The sequence below is a fragment of the Heloderma suspectum genome, chromosome 10 (assembly GCF_057233095.1).
Source record: "Heloderma suspectum isolate Gila_16-S chromosome 10, 16-S_ref, whole genome shotgun sequence".
NCBI classification, from domain to species: Eukaryota; Metazoa; Chordata; class Lepidosauria; order Squamata; family Helodermatidae; genus Heloderma; species Heloderma suspectum.
This window is the reverse complement of record NC_139467.1, coordinates 11,742,771-11,763,687: the sequence shown is the minus strand read 5'-3', so window position 1 is coordinate 11,763,687 and position 20,917 is coordinate 11,742,771. Positions and strand designations below refer to the sequence as shown.

Below are 20,917 nucleotides of genomic sequence, written 5' to 3'. Positions count from 1 at the left end.
CAGAGACTGAAGTCTACCTTTAGCAGTCCTTGACAGAAACAAATGACGAACTCCTTCTAACAACCCCTGCTCAACTCCCTCCTCCTCCCACATGATTTTGAAGGCACTTTTAAGGCAAAGCTACAGGCTGCCATAGGGACAGCGGGCTGTTCTTGCCCCCCTCCCACCCAATCTAGCATACTTTAGTATTTCTTGCCAAAGGGGAACAGAGCAGCCATTTCCCCTCCTCCGCCCACACCTCTGCAGTGGTAGCAGTGAAAACCTCTCAATGGCTTGGCTCAGAGGAGGAACAAAATGCAGCACCAGGCTGAATGATGTGAGGAAAGAAGAAAAGCAGAGCAGGAAAACAGCCCAATGGGAGTAAGGCCTATGCCACCAACATCTAATAGCGGCCCTGTACCCATGGCTCCTGCACTCCAGAAGCTATTCAGTCAGGCCTATATCTCCATTATTTAATTTGTATGCATGTACAATTATAGCTTACTCTGCCATTTTCTTATTCCACTCGTACTACCTCTAGATGCATATTAATCAGCAAGGGCTCCACAGGGCCTTATCAGGCCTGCCTAAGCCCCTTCATTTTCCCCATCCCTGTCCTCTCAGAACCATTTGTAGCAGCTGCTAGAGACCAAGCTCATCAGCTCACATAGGAGTTGCCACTTCTTTCCTTCCCCCGGATAGGCCTTGTCCCTGTGCATTTGACAACAGCTTCTGACACAGAAATTAAAACAGGTGCTTTTTTCCAGTGAACAGAGGATAGGAAGTTTTACCTGATTAATTTCTAGTGCTGTGCCAAAAATTTATCCCACATTTTTTTCAACCATTCTCATTCAATTTGATAGAAGAGAAATTGCTTTGAAAATAAATTAAATGGTGAAGAAATTTTGGAGAAATTCTCATGGGTTAGGTTTGGGTTTCTTGGGCTTACCTCACTTAGGACATGGCCAAGGAGAGAGCCCAAGTGACCTGTTTTTCATTGTACAATAATCTGTCTAGCAGCCTCTGGCCTCCTCAGCTTCCTACACTTCAATTAAAGCCCAGTTTAAGGCACCATGAGGTAATTCCGCCATAGGGCTTTTTTCAGATCAGGACATGCAGGCAGCCTGGGAGGCTAGCTGTGATTAGGTAAGCTCAGTAATACCACAAAAATAAATGATAAAACAACCTGAATGAGGCTGAACAATGGAAGCCCCTTTCGGGGGGGGGGGGGGAACTTTCAGGAAACTGGAGGGCAGATTTTGGCAGAGCACTATCTCCACCTTGTCCTGGAGCCAGACGCAACACTGCCCTCACCTACATTGTGGTAGATGCAAATTGGGGGCCAGCCTGCCAAGACAGTTAATGTTGTTGCAGCACAAGCCGCCCCCCCCCCAAAAAAAACCCCTTGCCAAAAGAGAATCTGTGCTACATGTGCTACCTCCTCCCCCTGGAGAAATTCAGTGAAATTATCTCCCTAATTTCTCTGCCCACATGCAGGGTGGAGAATTTCAAGAGGCCATTTGTGCACAGCTCTATTAATTTCTGCATGTCAGGCTGCTTTTAAAAGGCAGAGGAGCAAAAGAGCTGGCAACCTTGACACTTATTTCAGTTAGCCCTGTTAGGCTGGTGCTGTCTGTAGCACGTGCGCTCTCTCTCTATATATATATATATGTGTACACACACAGAGCACCCCCTGAAGACTAAGGTTGTAATCCTATACACACTTACTTAGGAGTAAGCCCCATTGAACCCAAAGGGATTTGCTTCTGAGTAGACACATAGGATTGTTCAGCAACATGATTATGGCATAACGCTTTGGTGGACTGGAACTCAGTTTGATCATAGAATAGTAGGGTTGGAAGGGGCCATCGAGCCCAACCCCCTGCTCAATGCAGGAATCCAAGTCAGCGCATCCCTGACAGATGGCTGTCCAGCCTCGTCTTGAATGCCTCCAGTGTGGGAGAGCCCACCGACTCCCTAGGGAATTGGTTCCATTGTCATATTGCTCGGTCAGGAAGTTTTTCCTGATGTTCAGCTGGAATCTGGCTTCCTGTAACTTGAGCCCATTATTCCATGTCCTGCATTCTTGGATGATGGAGAAGAGATCCTGGCCTTCCTCTCTGTGACCTTTGAAGTACATGAACACATGAAACATTTTCAGTTGGATAGTAAGATGGGCAAGATGGATGGATGATATTCTGGAGGTGACGGACTCAACCTTGGGGGAGCTGGGGGTGGCGACAGCCGACAGGAAGCTCTGGCATGGGCTGGTCCATGAAGTCACGAAGAGTCGGAAGCAACTGACCGAATAAACAACCAAAGTAAGACAAATATAGTAGGGAAACTGTAAACTGTGAACCCAAAAGCACCTGAAATGCAATTATTTCTTGCATTTCATGGTCCTTTTGCCCCAGTTTACCATTCTCTCCATACCTGTATGTATATACACACCTTGCCTGCCAGCTGAGGATAATATTTCATGTATCTGATGAGGTGGACTCAACAAGGGCAGCTCTAACTCAGTTTATGCCACAACATGACTGTTTGCCTTCAAAGATGCTGCTAAACGTTTGTGTTTCGTTATGGAGTTTATCATATTTCACAAACATGCATTGGGAATATCCAGGACTAGGAGTAGCAGCAGTTTCCAGATGCCAACCTCTACTGTAACTGTGCAGGCATAAACAATCTGCCATCCTTCAGTTGTTTTGGACTGCAGCTCCCATAAACCCCAACCAACATGGCCAGTGCTCAGGGATTATGGGAGATGTAGTCTTAAAATATGAACTTGAGCACACTCTGGGAGAGCGGAGGACAGGAAGACCTGGCGTGCTATGGTCCATGGGGTCACGAAGAGTAGGACACGACTTAACGACCGAACAACAAAGTTTTAAAATATCTGGATGGCACTAGGTTATCTACTTTTGGATTAAGGAGCAGATTGACTTCCACCCTAAACTCCCCCAAAAAACACATCAGGAAGACATTGCAAAAACATAGAGAGAGCTCTCATTTGTTTCTTATTGAAAAAGTTACAATTCAGAGCTGGAGACCGATTGCTCCGGAAAACAGATTAACGTTTCTATTATCCTAGTATGTTGGTTCACCTGGATACAATGTTGTCTTACATAGACAAGTTTTGTGTACGCCATCAGATTATGCAAAATATCCTCATCTCTGCTGCACAGGATCTTGAGATACCCAGATTTTCCCAGGGGTGGTGCAAATTCTTAATTGAGTTTGTAAAGTGCTGAGCTCCAGAGACATTCCAGAAGAGCCTATTAGCATCAAGCTGCAGAGTACACTCTGGGGTTCCAGCACCATTGTCAAAGCCACAGTTAAGGCTGCGATGGTAGTTTTATTCCAAAATCCCATGTTTTAAATCATTCACAAACCTTAGGAAAAAGCTCTTGGGGTTACACTACTCACACAGTCTCAAATACGAGTTTATTTTCTTTTCTGCAAAGAAATCAATTTGACTTACATTAAAAATTAAGACGGGATGACAACAGGTATTTTAAGTGAAAACAGAACACATAATTTTAAAAAATGTCAGCGAGTTGCAGTAGGATAATAAAGATCCCAAGGGGTGTTTTTTATGCATGCTGGCTGAAGCATGCTAGGAGCAGCAGGACTTCTCTGTCTAAACATGCATAGGATTACACCCTAACGGTGTTTTAATATATTTGTTTTAATCCAATTTTATTTATCTATTATTGTAAGCTGCCTCCGGCGCTATTTTTTGGTAGTGAGGTGGGGTACAAATCAAACCACTATAACACTCTCCCAGTTAATTTTTTAGAATATCAAATCAGAATACGGTGGCAAAAGGGAATTCATTTTCTGATGTGGGGGTAGAATCCAAATCAAAATTGAAGTGCAAAAGCAGGGAAAGAAGTGATCCCATTTAGTAAAATTTGGCAACTTTGATCAAGCATCAGCGTTCCATACAGAGAAAGCATCCATACACAGCTTCCATACAGAGAAGCATCCAAAATAAGAGTTGTGAAATAATTAAGGAATTTAAATGTGTTATTTTCTGCCTTCTAATCAATTAAGTTTATGTTTGCATATTGAGATTTTGGTAATATAGACATTGAAGTATTTGTAGGAGAAGTTACAGGAAAGCCATCTTTAATATTTTTCAAGCCCTATTATACTAACACAATAGAACCAGAATGGCCTAAAAATATCAGAAGTATGCGCTTAGTAGCTGCCCCAACCAATTAAAGCTTGCCCTCGCCAATTAAGATTAACAAACTAAAACCCTAGTTGTTTTAGGGTCAATCTACCAATTAAAGAGTGCATCCATAACCTGAACAAACAGTACTTCAGCCATATAATATGTTATTAGGGAAGCAACATTTTTGTTTTTTATAATAATTATACATACAGCTGTGTATATTACATACAAGTAAAGTTGCCCGTGAAAATGGGAATAAATGGCAGTTGACATGTAGTTTTCATCCTGAATTCTCAGTTTTTAGAAATTTCTAGTCCTCATGGTTGCAAAGACAAGTCTGAAATAGTGTGGGCATTTTATAGTTAAGCTTTAGATACTACAAAGGGCTAAACACTGCAATGGAGAAGGTGGAAGAAGTGAACCTTCCAGGGAAATAAACACACAGTATCAGTAAATAAAGAGCTTTATTTTTAAACTGAAATTCATTTTAATGTTTCTTGTTTGCGGCTGCCACCTAGAAGAGACAAGAGAAAAGGTTTGTCACAGGGATACACACAGGTAAGTAAGAGCATATGTTTGGTCCAATACAAAATAAATTTCCTACAGTAAGAACAGCTTCCTGGTATTCCAATCATGTATTCCACCCCATTAAGAATGTGGGCTCAGTTCAACACCTTTCATCTATGGCATGACTGCTGCAACCCTATATGCTTTGTATGTATTATGCTTTGGGTGGGATTTTGACAAAGGACCACAAACAACCCCCTCAAGGTGGCCAGAGTTTGGGGTTTTGCACAAACCCTCTTCTAGCAGCACACCCTCTAATCTCTGGTAGCTCAGAGGAAAAGGCACATGAATGCCGTATGGAACTGTGATGCTACAGTCATACAAAGTCATTATCCACTGGCCCAAAACACTGTCAGTTTATCAAGGCAGGACAGAGGCAACAAACTAGAAGGAGCTGGCATCCATCTGTGCATTTTGGTTCAAGTCACCTACAATGCAACAGAGAAATCCATGCCTCATTAGAGAACGCAGGCTGCCCTCCAAGAATCATGTAAAGATGAATTCAGGTGCCAACCTCTGGGGGGGGGGGGGGAGATTTTAAACAGTAAAAAGATTTTACTGTTTAAAATCTAAACAGTAGATTTTAACTGTTCTTTCTTACATTTCCATTACAATGCATGTACATTATCTATCTGTACAACTTTGTTAAAAATGCATAATTGTACAACGATTTACAAGTTATCCATGTTATTAACAATGATAAGATGTATGTATTTTATTCTTAACAAATATATAACCTAAACTAAACTTTCCCTGCAATTTATGTTTGAAAACATGCATTACAATTTGTTAATACATATACCTTCTTATTTATTACTTTAATCATGTATAGTACCTTCTTGTGGTCTATGATAACCAAAGAGTTTTGTAGTAAGAGGGAACACTCCATCCTCTCTCTGCATTTGCATAAACCAGTGGTCTCCAAAGTGGGGTGCGCAACATGATCCACGGGGGTGCGTGAGCTGCCTGAACATTGAGCAGCCTCCCGCTGCTCCTATGAGGTGGGCAGCGGCAGCAGGATGGGGAAGCTCTTGGCTCCTGTCCTATTGAGAGCAACTGCTCTGGGCCATGGTACCTTCCTGCTGAAGGAAAGCGGGAAGGAGATTAACCCTTCCTACTCTCCTTTCACACAATGAAGCTGAGAAGCAGGCACTTTCCTCTCAGTTTCCATCCTGCCAAAGGAGAGCGGGAAGGGTTAACAGCCCAAGCCAAGCCACCAGTCAGCCAAGGAGTGGGGACTCTGTGCAGGGTGCGTGCAGGGTGCATGCAGGGCTGGTGACGAAGACTCCCAGCTCCATCCCAGGCAGGAGCCCGGCCAAGCACGCCTTTCCCCTCCTTGCAAGAAGACCTTTCCCCTCCTTGCAAGTTGACAGCAGTGCCCTCATGAATTTACAGATTATCTAGTTTGAGCTAAACTAACCCTCACAAAATGGACAGGTGGTTTAAAAAGAACTGAGCTTAGAACCAGACCTTCGAATCGCTGTATCAGAAAGTGTTAAACCAAGATTTTCAAAAATAATGAAGCATATTCAATCACATTGCTCTCACTAAAAATATTAATATTTTTAAGTGACAGCAAAAAGGGGGTTTGTACCATTAATAAACAAACAATATTTTAAAATAGTTATTTATTTCATCTTTATCTCATCCTGTTTAATTTTTATTTTTTGTGTATGTTTTATGATGTACATAATATATTAGTACAGTAGTACATGTATATAATTTATAAATTAAATATACATATACTGGGAGAGTTTGCTCAAAAGTTTTTCACTGATAGGGGTGCATGATCAAAAATGTTTGGAGACCACTGGTATAAATAATAAAATTGTACCATTCTTCCATAAAACTGTCCTTTTGTTATTTTAATATTTGTAAATTTTTCTAATAATGCAATCTGCCATACTCTGTTGTACCATTCTTTAACCAAGATTCCTTTTAGATATTTCTATTTGCTGGCTATCAATAATCTAGCTACAGTTGTTATAAATCTTTTAAGTGTTTTATGTAATAAATTCTCGTTACTACTTTATTATTACTTATTATATACATTATTACTGGGAAATATTCCCAGTAATGCTAATTCTGGTGTTTTTGATATGCTTTGTCCTGTTATTTTACTAATTTCTAGAAAAACAAAGTCCCATGTTTTCTTCACTTTCCCACATGTGTTGTGTGGTGCTTAGTTCTTTACATCCCCTCCAGCAAAATTTATTGTCTGAATTAATATAAGACAAGTGCACTGGAGTGAGATACCAGCCTTGTATCATTTTAATAGTTTGTTCCCTGATTTTAGAGGATGGTGTTTTAATTGGAAATCTCTGCCAAATTTTATTCCATTCTTCTTCAGTAATTTTAATTTTCCAGTTTAGTTCCAAAACTTGAGTAGAGGCTTCCAGATGTTCCCATACCCATTCCTAATAATATTTTATAAATTTTAGAGGTAGCACCCTGAGTTTGGTATGTTTGATGAAGTATTATATTCTCAAAACTGGATAATGGTCTAGCACCGTGTTCCATTACTGTTTTATTTCTGATAAACTTTCCCAAACAGTACCAGGAGTACCAGCTAATTTGCATGTTTTACAACTTTTATTTCCAATATTTTCATTCTTTTGGTCTTGAATTGATATAAATGTATCTTACATAGTACAAACCTTGTTCTGAATACCCTTTCACATTAACGTTATTTGTTTTGAGATCTGGATAACAGGATACTGGTATTAGTGGTGATATTTTTGGAAACAGCTTTTCTTTTCTGTTTTTTATTATTGAAAGCAATTCATTTAAGGTGGATGTGTTTGGAAGTTCACATTTCTGTAATTCTTTTTTAATTATAGTATTCAAATTTTTAGTATTCAAAGTTCAGCCAATTACTTCCTATTTGTATCAAATGTTTTCCTGCCTTTCCCTCCCGCCCCAAATGTTGAATGTGCATGGCTAAGTTAAATGCCTCATAATATAGTTAGGTTAGGAACACCCTATCCACCATTCGTACATTGCCTATATAGGTGCCAACCTCTGTTAAAGTAACCAGCAGCTGAACCTGTGCCTAACAAGCAGTTTTTTATATGGACTACTGTAATTTTTTTAGAACCAGTAAGAAAAGATTCAAGATATTCAATTGGATTCACATTCCAGCTCAGCTAAAAATGAGAGGGATCTCTCAACTGTATGCATTTTTGCACTTTGATACTTGTTTGGAGATGTTCCACTTAATAAATTCCACGTATTTGTAAGAGCAACCATTTGTGAGGAATAATTCATCTGCAGTACATTGTAAATGTCAACTCAGAGCTGGTTAATGTGCTATCATTTCAGCACTTTATCTGATGGCACTGGGGCTGTTAAAGAGTTTTATTGGGGACAGATCATCAAGTACAAGTTTTAAGAACAAACCTTAAGCGGTACAGAGATACACAGCTCTTTCAAATGAGATTTAGAGAGTGAGGCTATTAGGGGTTTACTTTATGCCCTGGTAGAATTTTTGTTGAAATGCTCTTGCAAGTTGCGGATCCTGCTTCATGTATTCCTCATGTATTCAATTTTGCTTTGGTTGTAGAGCTTTAAACATAAGAGACTGTTTAATTATTTAGGAAATGAGGATCCTTTAAGTGACTCAAAAAATGTATTATGACTCGTTTCAAGCATTCCTTCTCCTAAAACATCTCAACTTCTACACCAACAGAACAGGGACCGCTCTATTCCCATGTAGTAACTCCAGGACACCACTGCTAATGCAGAACCAGAGTAAAGCAGGACCACAGAAAAAAGACAAAAAATAGTTCTTGTGGAAGAGGCCAAAGTGAAATGAGAGATTTCTGTGTAAAGGAACAGAAGATGCCTGTGGCACTTTAAAGGCCAATAAATGTTTTGTGGCATACAATTCCATAGGCAAGAGGCTACATCAATCCAATCAACCGATTAAACTCCACAAGATTACATAGCCCACAGTTTTATACTACCCAGCCTGACCACACTGACTAGGTTAATTACCTGTGACTTTAAACAAAAACAAAAAAAAAAAGTGGGGGGGAGAAGGAATACAATTCTCTAAAGTTTCCCAGCCTGGATCCCTGGAAGCAGTTCTTACTGCCAGAAGCAAATAGCTATTTATAAGCCCGCGTTAAGCTGCCACAAAACTCTGTTGCAATAGACAAACATGACTACACTTCTAGAATTCATCTTTATGTAAAGGTTACCTGTCCAGCAATCCTGTCCAGATCTCTCTGTCCCTGAGGAGTAAGCTTGCGACCTCTGAAAGAAACCAGTGACCACATCAGATTTTTTTTTAAATTAAGCCTGTCACCACTGTGGGCCACTCTGTGACCTCATTAGTCACCCAGCAGATTAAGACCATTCTTCAAGAAGCATACATTTCTCCTGCATAGCCTCCCACATCCCACATATTAGGCTGAGGCTTTAGACTTTTTCAGTAGATACAACAAGGCTCATTTCAACCCAAGATTCCTCTCCAAACATATCTACATAGGCATTGCAGCAAATAATTGAAAGTATTTGGGAAAAGTTATTCTACCAAAGTCAAGCACACCGACCCCTTTAGTCAACGTAACGGCCCTGCTGGATCTGGCCAAGGGGCCAATTAGTCCAGCATTCTATTTCCAACAGTGACCAGTTAGATGCTTTCTGGAAGCCCATATGCAGGGCATGAAAGTAGTAGCTTTCTCCTGCTACAGCTCCCCAGCAACTTGTATTCAGCAGTATACTGCCTCTAAATTTGGAGGCTCCACATGATATGGGGCCTCCAAGATGGCACTTGCAGATGCCTCCCTTGGTGCCCATGAAGCCTCCTATACTCTCTCTCTCTTTCTCTCCCTCTCTCATATAAAGGCTTGCATGGCAGCCAGAGCACACTTCAAAGCCTACTAACAGCCTATCAGTCACCATCTCCATTTCCCCAGAATGCCTCTGGGCATTGAGGGATTTTCAGGAAATGAAGATGATGGCTGGAGGTCAGCACTTGCCTTTGAGACAGTAGTTTTCCCCCATACAAGTAATAACTTGGGCACTGTATTACGCATGTTCTTCAGATCTGTTAGGAACTCACCCATCCTGGTCTTTCTCCACCATTTTGAGCCCTTCCAAAGCCTGAAGCACCCTCCTAGCAACGCTCTTGGAGCCCCGGCTGAAGTGGCTGGGCATCACACCATTGCGCTGGCGGCCTCCATAGATTTTGGTCATGGAACCTACCCCGGCACCACCACGGAGATACAGGTGGCGGGCCGTTGATGCTGCAAACAAAGATGAGAGGATTTCCTGACACTTCCAATTTATGACATTTGATTTCAACCCAAATATTTGGACATCAGTACCCCTAAATCAGATTTAGAGGCTAAATAAGTTTCCTAGGCAGTCTGGTGGCCCATCTTCAAAATCCACAGGTTGCCTTGGACATTACTTATGGGCTCTTTTACGCATAGGAATGATTCTACTCATGTGAGCAGCATACCATTTAAACTGGGAACTGACCATTTCAGCCAAGAAAAGTGGCAAAGCGAATCTGTCAGACCATGAAGGCTGCTACAGCCAAAGTCTCCGAGCTCCCACCTTACAACTAAGCTCTTTGCATGCCTGAATAGATTGCTTCTGTTAATGAAGGGACCCACTGAAAGTAGCGAAAAGTGATGTGTGAACTATTAATGAGTACGGTAGCACCAACGGTTGTCAGCCAAAGACCACCTAGCTGAAAGGGCATTAGTGCAGCAGTTCCAGAGAAACAGGGCATCATACCATTAATATCACTTGAAAACCACCACCACCCCCGCATTAAAATCCTCTATTTATACCTAGAGTGCGACAAGAAGATACTGCAGAAGACAGCATGAAGGAGGACAGAACGCTTTTTATCATTACGGCTGCTTTTGTACAGAACCACCTGCTTTCTCCTTTGGGGCCACTGTTCATGCACAGACAAAACAGAGATAGCCTGAGGCTATATGCCCGCAAGCCAAGAGCCAACTTCCCAACCCAACATTTCACTAAAACAGTTACAGCCGCAAGACAACAACAGGGAATATGGTGCTTAATAAACAACCACAGTAGTCATTCAAGGGAAAGGCATGTCGGACATCAGGGCTTCCTTGCAAAATACTCGCCACAGCAGAGGTGCATTTAAAAAGCCAGACAAGAAAAAAGACAGAAAATTGGTTTGTGTTATTCACCATGAATGCGAACAGATGGGCACATTTGAGGACACATTCTAACGCCTTGTGAAAGAACAGTGCAAGATCTCCACACAGAGCAACTCTAAAGCTCTCCAACTGTTGTAGGGATCTGTCTAAAGTCAAGAACAAAACTATTGGGGCCGGGGGGGAGGGGGAGAAAGCCAAGACAGATTGCTTGGCTGGCTACCAATACTTGTTTGTGTCTTCCTTCTACAGGCAGGGAAATCAAAGGCAAAGAACTTGAGGCTGTGAAAAAGTAATGAATGTTACTATACCAATTCTCAGCATTGTCACTCAACACCAACAATGGCATGTTGGCAAGACCTCTAGCAATAGTCCCTAAAAAATTAGGGTGTTGGAAGAAAAAGAACAAGCAAGCACCGTATTTTCCTAGAGGGACATTTTCAGAGTCATAATAATTTAAGTTCCTAATGAGACATTTGTGAATGGAGGCATGGGATGTCAAGACCTGTCCAATACGGCATCTGAACGGATGTGATCTGCCAACCAAAAGTGAAAATGGTTGGCACCTGGAGGCTAAGAGACCAACAACATTATCTGCTATTTACTGAGCAAGTGGAGAGCCTGACACTGGGCCAGAAATGCACCACCACAAGCATGTGGTAGATACCTCACAAGCTACATCTGGCACTGAAGGAGTTACCATGTGGGGGAAAGGGGAAACAACATCTAACACAGCCATTCTGTTACTGCATGGTGTGTCTTCTCCCTATACTTGCCTAAAAGTGGGCCACAGGCACAGGAGAGATGGTGTTAGCAGCTGCAGGAGAAGCATCGCACTACCCACTGCCCAGACACTATCTCTCTATCAGTGGAGACAGGAAACGAACCTTTTGCTCCAATCCTATAGCGTATGGTAGCGAGATGCAAAAAAATTGTCCCAGGCAGCGTGGGGGTTATTCCACAAGAAGCCATCATTTGTAGCCTCATTCTAGCTGCAACATGTACACCAAGCTGAAACATATTCAACTTACATTAAATATATACAGAACTAAGAGGTTTAAGAATTGGTGTGGTGAAACATTTAAGAGCATAACATGGAAGTTCCTGGTTCAAACCCAAGCTGAACTATGCATTTATTGGGAGGGCCTTAAGCAAGCACCCCTCTCTCAGCTTCAGCAACCCCACATCTGAAATGGAGGTAGGGGACGGACAATGGCCCATTTTACAAGATTATTGTAAGGTTTACTGAAACTAAGCTATGTTAACTATTTGTTCACACACATCCCTTTTTATATTTACCTCCCCTTTCCTCTCTCACCATGATGTACCTCCCATTGTAAGCTTCTTGGGGGCAAGGAAACCTTTTAATTTATGTTAATTTAATAACAATGATGTATGTGAAGTGTGTCAAGTACTTATTTTTTGCTACATAATTTGCACCTCATTTTCATTCATTCATTATATTTCTATACTGCCCCATAGCCAAAGCTCTCTGGTCAAGTCACAAAAATTTTCAGAACGTTGTGTGGTGGCAAACCAGGGAATTAACACACTGCACTTCTGACAACTGGCACCCAACTAAACTGAACCGTGGCACCAATCTGAATGGCTTTAAAAGGGGGTTAGACAAGTTATGGAGAAGGCTATCAATGGCTACCAGTCCTGATGGCTATAAGCTTCTTCCAGTATCAGAGGCAGTATGCCTATGTGCACCAGTTGCTGGGGAATATAGGCAGGAGGGTGTTGATGCATCCGTGTCCTGCTTATAGTTCCCAGTCAGCAGCTAGTTAGGCACTGTGAACAGAATGCTGGACTAGATGGACCTTTGGTCTGATCCAGCATGCCTCTTATGTTCTTATGGTCCATCTTGGCCTCTCTCATGCAACACAACATTGATATGGACACTGTGGAGCCAGTGTAGTGGTTACAGTGTTGGACTGGGACCTGAGTTCTAGTCCCTACCCAGCCATTAAGCTCACTGAGTGACGTTGGGCCAGTCACTGACTCTCAGTCTAACCTACCTCATAGGGTTGTTTTGAGGATAAAATGGAGAGGATTGTCTATGCTATCTTGGGCTCACAGAATCATAGAATAGTAGGGTTGGAAGGGGCCTATAAGACCATCGAGTCCAACCCCCTGCTCAATGCAGGAATCTAAGTCAAAGCATTCCTGACAGATGGCTGTCCAGCTTCATCTTGAATGCCTCCAGTGTGGGAGAGCCCATTACCTCCCTAGGTAATTGGTTCCATTGTCATATTGCTCCTTGGTGGAAAGGTGGGATATAAATGTAATAAATAGAATGTGTTCTTAAAATCAGAAAGTACATCATGTTTCCATGATACTGGACACATCCAATTGCTTACCAGCTCTGGTGTAGAACCAGTTCTCATCATATGGAGCCAGTTCCTTGTGCTTGGCTAGTTTCACTGTGTCTACCCATTCAGGTACCTTCAGTTTACCTGACCTGCAAGAACAATTCAAACATCAGTGATCACCATGCAAATACGCAGCAATTTTACTTCGGCCAAGGTGTTACTTTTGCCAATAGGCAATCCACATACATCTATGGTATCTCCAGATAGACAGGACAGTCTTCTTTTTCTCCTACCCACCACCAGGTTAAAGATCAACCACTAGATTTCCCAATAGCCTGGATCAACAACTTCTGGCCAGAGATCCCACAAACAGCAGTACTGGTAACTTACCCCAGTTACACAGCAATATGCAATAGGGTGTTGCCCAGTCAAAAAACCCTTCAGTAATTTTAGTCAATTGATTAAACTGACTACTAATCGAAGTAAATGTTCCTATAAATAAAATAGCTCTGAAAGGGAGAAAACCCACTGGGTATCCTTAGGACCACAATATTTACATGATCAGTTAGATTAACTGATTATTCATTTATTCATTCAAAGCATTTTAAAAATTCCACTCTTCAGCCAAGGCACCCAGAGTGGTTTACAAGGCTCAGAAATTAAAAGACACCCCTGACCAAGTGGGCAAGGCACTCTTTTTTATTAAAAGGTTCATTTGCCAACATTTTATAGGCAGCCACCTTCTCTCACATAAGAATACTTTTAAGGCAGTGCCTGCCAAGACCTGTAAATGTATCTCCCCAAGACAAATCCCCTGTTTCAGCAAAGACAGGGGTCAGCAACCTTTGGGGGGGCTGAGAGCCATATTCCCTTTGGGGCAAGTGGCCTGGAGCTACATAAAGACAACAGTGGGTGGAGCCTCACACAGAAGTGGACAGAGAACCCTTTCCTTTTCCCCTTCCCTTCCCTTCCCTCCCTCTCCCTCTCTCACACACACACACACTCACTCAAGCACAGAATCATAGCTCCCTCTGCAAACCTGCTAGCCTCTCTCTGGAACTCCTCAGCACAAATATACTGAGATGTAAGTCCTGCTGATATGACACTGCACCAGGCAGAGCCCGCACCAGGCAAGCATAATATTTATATTCTTCTCTGCTCATTTAAACCCCCACACCCCAATCTTCAGGTGACTCGTAGCCAGGCAACTTACATTGTTTGTTTGAATTTTGCTCCCAACGCTAGCGGAGATGTCCAACTATGGAGTCCCATGAGCATGGCTACCAGAGTGTCTGCTAGCAAATGCCTTGGTATCTGCACTCAGATGGTAAAACTGAGCTTAACTGCCAATTCACTGTTCAGACAACTTACTTTTTCAGGAAGGCTGCGAGGGCCCTCACAAACTCCTGCTGGTTCACGTCTTTCACAGTTACACCAGGCATCTGGCAAAAAACAGTATATAATGCCACTTTAGAAAGACTATTTGTAGCTGCACACCTTTGGGGAAGCTTAATCACAGCTGAAAGGAAACCAGGAGATCCCCCTTCTTCCCAGGAAAAACATCATGACAAGGGTGGACCCACCCACTGGCCAAACAAGGAGCGACTGCAGGGAGCTCACTTGCTTCCTCCCTGACTGCCATAAGTAACACTGCTCCAACTGCCAGTGACCCCGGGACCACAGAGTTAAAGGGAGGCACACTCTGTCAGGAGACTGCCACTGGCCAGGAGACTAAGAGCTATTGGGAGGCTGCACCCCTGCTTCTCATGAAGATCATCACGGCAAGGGGGAGACCAACCTGGTCCCATTCAACAGCCAGTCAAGGTACATCTGCTCCAACACTTACTTTCCTCTTTCTTCCCCATTTATCTTTCCCTTCTGTATCGTATGCAATAAATTGTGAGCCAGCAAGCAGCGTGATAAAAATGTTTAGGTGTTTCTAAAGAGTTAAGTAAGAATAATAGTTATCTGGGGCAGGAACATGTCTTTTGTTTATGTTACTCTGTAGAGCACCATATAAACCAACCCCATCATTATCATCGATAATGATTACATATGTTGCTCCTCTTCCATTTAAAGAGGAAGGCAAGAATCTCCAATAGCAAAAGTGTGTTGCTGCTTATATTTTGGGTCTAAAAGCCAGGATCTTTCTATTCCTAGCTTAAATGTCTGTAAGATCTTTTGTAAAGATCTTTATTAAGGCATACATCTACAATTAGAGCTATAAAATCCCATGTATCACTCTTAATTTAATACATGTGCTTTTACTTTTACAAAGTATTTTTAAAAACCAGATTTTTTAAGAACAGTTCCTGTTTTAACACCTCTCCGCTCCTAAGCATTGCATGGTTCATTTATTATTATTATTAATTATTATTAGCTCTGTAAGGGACATTGGCTCATACGGACAACTGGAAGGAACCTGGTGCATTAGTGGGATGTATCTAGGATTGCCCTGAGGAGGAAGCCCCACGGAACACAGCGGAAGTGACTTGTGAGTAAATATACACAGATGGAGCAATGAATTTTATTAGGTGTCCCGAGCACTTCAAAATGGGCGAAAATAAATAACGCCAAAAATACTTTCTTCCCCTTGCGGTTAAGACATAACGTAAGACATGTTTATAGTTGATGTCTAGGAACCCCAAAACCCACAGGCGGGCAACACCTTCATTCGGACCGCTCAGGAAGTAATAAATAATAGAAGCGTTATTATTACTGGCATCCGACCGAGTATCCAGCGCAAGTCGGACCTAGCAGCCACCTCACCTCTTCCACCTCAACAGACGCGTTGCCGGCTCCCTTCACCCGCCCTGGGAACGGCCCCCCACCCGCGTGGTCTCGCCCCGCTCGAGAGACGGGGGCGCCAGGCACAAGCGAGGCCGGGCCATGCCGCCCAGAAGGGCCGGGGGCCAGGAAACCGGCCCCGCTGGGGTTTCGCGGGGGTTCGAAGACGCCCACGACGGGGACCCGGGCCTAGCTGCGCTTCCCCGCGCCGCTCACCCTGTTCGTGCTGCTGCTGCTGCTCCTGCTCCTGCTGCTGCCGGGCAGGGAAAAGAGAGCGCGCGGGGTTGCCCACTCGCTACTCTCAGGGCTCGAGGAGCCGCGAGATCTGCTCAGCCAATAACGAGCCGCGAGAGCTGAGAGCCGTCCAATCCCTGCCGCGCAGGGGGGAGGGCACCGCGCTTGACTTCTCACCAGGCACGGAGCGCCGCTCGCGGAGGCGGAAGTGATACGGCGCGTTTTGCCCACAAAAGGGCGGAAGTCGCCCTCATTCCTTTTTCTGAGGGCGCGTTACCACGGGTTGCCTCTAGGGGGCGAGGCGCCCACTGTTCCCTTCAGGTGAGCGGCAGGGCGTTGCTCGGACCGGTCAGGCGGTCTGGGAGAGCTGGTCTTCCCGGGACTAACCTCTTTTGAAAGCCATAATAAGCATGTTTGTTTAAATCAGTCTTCCACAACCTGGTGCCCTTCGGATGTGTTGAATTACAGTTCCTATCATCCACAGCCAGCACACCCGATGTCATCCAATACATATGGTTGGGGAAAAGGTGATTTACAGCGCAATCCAGACAGAAAAAAGCCTCCAACTCCCAGCATTCCCCAGCCAGCTTTGCTTGCATAGCATAGGATTGCACCCTTAAATATTTAAAGTACCTCAAACCTCTTCATTCTCTTTTTGCTACGGGAGACTTGTAGGGCTTCCTCTTTGGGAAAGTTTTGAAATGTGTACCAGATCGCCCTTAACGCCACGTTTGCTGACACTTCGAAAGAATTCTAAACAGTTGTGGGTTAGGACCAGTGGTGTCGTGGAAGCAGGGCTCGCAGGGATGCAACCCCAGCCAGCACTTCGTCATTAGCAGGGTCTCTGATGTCATCTGCCACCCCCCTCAGAATTTCCTGTTCCCTCTGACCTTAACTGCGATCCTCACTGTAGCAGTGGGGGGAATGAATTTTTGAAGCAACAATATATTGTTCCATGTTGGAATGCAAAGTCTTTGGGATGACTTGGTCTGGAATGGGCAGTTAAGACCTATTCGCTTTACCAAAGACATACTCCTGGTGGAGATGAAAACTTCTAGGACTGGTTTGTTGATATGGTTTGACACAGCTGCCTGAACTTTTTGGACTGCCCTTGGAGACTGTCACAATGAGCTCTTGCATTTCCAAATCTACCACTACACCACTCTGTGTGTGTGTGTGTGTGTGTGTGTGCCCGCACGCGTGTGTGTGTGTGTAGTTCAATCCAGCTGGGTGTGTGGACGTTTCTGTGGAGGGGGAAGGGGGAGATATAATGAAGGAGCTTAGGGAAGGCTAATGGGTAATGTTGGGGCACTAAGGGAGTGTGCAAGGGGGCTGAGTTGAGAGGGTGAAGCTTCCATAATCATATTTGGAAAACCTAAAATGTTTGTGTTTGAGTGAGTGGGTGAAAAAGATTTTAACACCCCTGCATTTTTTCTCACTTGTCCAATTGAAAAACCCCTGCCTTACTCTCAGCTGCACTGTTTTTGGATCCCAGTTGAAGGCTGTATATCTTACAAGGTTGTACAATCTTAGAAGGGGGCGTGGCTTTGAGGGGGCGCGGCAGTGACTGTCCCGAAGAGACCCTGCGCTTCTGGATTTGCCACTGCACTACTGGGTAGGACTTTCCTTTGCGGAAGATAAGGTGATTTTTCTTCAAGCGAGGCTTGATTTTTTTCTATTTATTTAACCATTCTGGTTTCAATTTGACTTTTCACCAATCTCCCTACCCCACCCCACCCCACCCCACAGCAGGTTAGGTTAGGTTAGGTTAATGGGCCTGTAATTTTCTAGTTCCTCTCAAAACTTTTAAAACATAGATATTGCACTGACTTCCTTTCAATCCTTTGGTAAGGAGGCTGATTTTATTAACAAGTTGCATGTTAGAAGCTCAGCAACTTCATATTTGTGCTCCCAACTGTACAGCATCCTAGTGCTACCAGTTGGAAGGCACTGGCTTCTTCCAGACAAAAGTTTTACGGTGCCATCACCCTGCCTCATTCACAGAATGTTAGGGGTGGACCAGACGATAACGTCTTTCTCTTGTAACTTGTGTTTCCCCTGCGCTTCTTCCGTGTTTTTCCTTACCACAGAAAATCAATGAAGGAGAGAAAGACGGAATAGCTGCACAATACCTTCTCAATGGCAGTGCTAGCAGCCCTATTGTGCAGCAGTTCTGTCTTCAGCTGTTGATTTATGCTTGTTATATAGCTCTAAAAGTCACGTAGTTTCTGCTGGTAAAAAGGTAAGGGGGAGAACCATATCACACGCCGAGAACCCTGGATTTCATTTATTTGACAGCTGAAGATTGTAGCATTAGCAGAACCAAAGATCAATAACAGAAAACCACCTTTCCCTGACACCTACTCCTTCCCAATTTTTCTTTGGGTCTCTTCTTTCTTTCATTCTTGAGTATTTTACCGCCCAGAGATAAAAGTCAGGTTTATCGCATTGAGTTTTAAACAGAATCAATTTCATTAGCTTTATTTAAGTTTCTAAAAATACTGAGGGCCAAGCCACAGTCTTTGTTTAAATAATGGGTTTATCGACATTCGCTGATGTCCATTATGTGCTTTAATGCCGCAATATTCAATAGCTCTGTGCAGTTCAGCTCCCTCATTTTCAATAATTGCTTTGTGGGCGGAAGCGATTTTCCTATTGCTGTCTTAAGTGGGCCTCTATCTATTGCACTTAGCTGATGGCACCCAAACGTAGGCAAAGCACACAGGGAGAAACACATGAAGGAAGGATGGCTGGATGCAAAGGATCCTGAGCCTTTAATTGTTCACATCATTTAGAAGAGGAAATTTCACCGTGCAGCTTTTTTTTACCTTTGTATGATCAGGTGCACATGACCATGTTATCTCATCCACACCATTATTAACGGTGCAGGAGTCTTGTCTTTATTGGCTGATTCAGAGCCAGCGTTGGGGGTCAGCATCATTGGGCACCTGCTGAGGCCCCCTCCCTGGCAATGGGCTCACTGCTGACCCCCAGTGCCTTGCTCCTTCTCCTCCTTGCTGTTGCTGCAGGTTTACCTTGTATCTCTAAGAGCAAGTAGAAGGAGGAACAGCTTCCAACTTCCCTTACCCTCTCCTCCTGGGCAGTGGTGTGTGGCTTGGACCCAGACAAAGAGGACAAGTGATGACAAGTAGCAAGGAAGTGGTCCTACTTAGGCTGGGGAGCTAACTGAGGGCAACTTGCCAAGGGCCCCCCAAATGGAGTCAACACTGGTTTATTTACTACATTTAAATCCTGCCTTTGCTTTAAAGACCTGTACAACAGGGTGGGCAAAAGGATGTACTGGTATATCTTTGGGTGATTTTCAGTAGTTCAGCAAGGACTTCTGACTCCCAATTGTTTGACAATAGCAGCACCAAAATGACTCAGCCCCACTCTAAATTATACTACTGAAATTAAGAAAGCTTGGGGGTAAGCAGAAGTGATTATTGTGTGGAAGGACTGTGAGTTCTGTCTAGAACACAAAACAAATTCCTGGGCTCAGGATTCTTCAGTTCTAACTGTATGTCTTTTGCACCAGGCTCCAAATGGTGGATCTCGGGATCTAGCAAAAACAAACAAAACACCAAAGCAGATCCTGCTGTAACCCTTAAGTCTGCCCACTCCTGCCCTACAGCACATACAAAGGTCCAAGCTGGTCTGTCTTCTTTCCAGAAAGTGAACAGACACAAGGGTTCTTAGCTTCAGGAAGTTTGTTTTTTCGAGTCCACCGTGCTTTTGTCACACAAAGAATGTGAGTTTGGGCAAAACTAGATTCTCAAGATTGGTGTGACTGCCTCCCGAAGCAGCATATAGTAACCAACCCTATGCTGGGCCAGTGAAGGGGGATGCCAGGAGGGGTGGAAGGGAACTAGATCTCCAGATGTTTTGGTCTGCAACTCCCAGGGGCTTCTGGAAGTTGAAGTCCAAAACATCTGGAGATTTATCTTCTGCCTACCCCATGGCCTTATGTAAGGCAAGAGTAAAAAAAAACAGTCCAAACCTCCCAGGTGGGCAAAAATTTTACTAGGACCAACTGGAATTCTACAAAAATGTGTAAGCTTTCAGGTTCTCCAGAACTCTTCATCAGGCTAGGTGGAACAAAAAACAGAAGATGGGGAAGAAACAGCCAAGTCCAAACATTTGGCCAGATGTTGTAGCCATGAGGTCTGCAGTACAGGTAGACCCAGTCTCAAAATGGAGATGTGCAGTCTAAATGAATGAGTCAGTTGTAAGTGTTGTAGATATCAAATTACACCTACCAATGCATTTCGGAATAGAGAACCAATGGCTGATCTCCATTTTTGAAAACACAAAGGCCGGCTGTAACTCTGATCTATCTCTTGGTTTGGGCAAACCACACGGGTTCCTGAAGCGGCACAGAGCAGAAGTGCACCAAAACATAACAGTCCCTATATTAAACAAAGCTGGAGATTGATTTTAGATAGTGCACTAGGTAAAAAAAAAAAATTGAGGCCAAATTGAGAGCATTACTTAGTGTTTGGGGACCCTTCATACAAAGTCTCTTTTCAGGTGTAGAAAATTTTCTTCCTCTGGGTGGTTGATCCTGCCCCAAACAGCTAAATACGGTATTATCCAAAGCATATAGTCATGCTGGTCCATGAGAAGAGCAGGGGTGCAATCCTAGGCATGTTTAGACAGAAAAGGTCCCACAGCACCCAGTGTTCAAGTGATGCTTTCCTATT

General features: G+C 43.5%; 1 protein-coding gene across 2 annotated transcripts; it reads right to left on the bottom strand.

The window, feature by feature from the left end:
• Positions 1 to 4,607: 4,607 nt before the first annotated feature.
• On the bottom strand, positions 4,608 to 16,253 carry RPS19 (ribosomal protein S19). Of its 2 annotated transcripts, XM_084815139.1 has the most exons (7): positions 16,197 to 16,253; positions 14,565 to 14,635; positions 13,242 to 13,342; positions 11,766 to 11,889; positions 9,798 to 9,981; positions 8,932 to 8,986; positions 4,608 to 4,676 (listed from the first exon to the last, which is right to left on the bottom strand). In XM_084815139.1, exons 3-7 carry the CDS (start codon positions 13,269 to 13,271, stop codon positions 4,650 to 4,652), a joined length of 420 nt encoding a protein of 139 aa, XP_084671265.1. In that variant the 5' UTR covers positions 13,272 to 13,342; positions 14,565 to 14,635; positions 16,197 to 16,253; the 3' UTR covers positions 4,608 to 4,649. The 2 variants fall into 2 exon arrangements, with proteins under 2 accessions (XP_084671265.1, XP_084671264.1); XM_084815138.1 differs by lacking the exon at positions 11,766 to 11,889.
• Positions 16,254 to 20,917: the final 4,664 nt, after the last annotated feature.

What these genes read in the sequence shown, in the direction of transcription:
- RPS19 (XM_084815138.1), bottom strand. Translation starts at nt 14,635, where the DNA reads ATGCCTGGTGTAACTGTGAAAGACGTGAACCAGCAGGAGTTTGTGAGG. An exon ending in CTGGTTCTACACCAGAGCTG is followed by an intron (nt 9,982 to 13,241) that starts GTAAGCAATTGG and finishes CTTTGTTTGCAG; the next exon opens with CATCAACGGCCCGCCACCTG. An exon ending in GTGGAGAAAGACCAGGATGG is followed by an intron (nt 8,987 to 9,797) that starts GTGAGTTCCTAA and finishes GGTTTCTTTCAG; the next exon opens with AGGTCGCAAGCTTACTCCTC.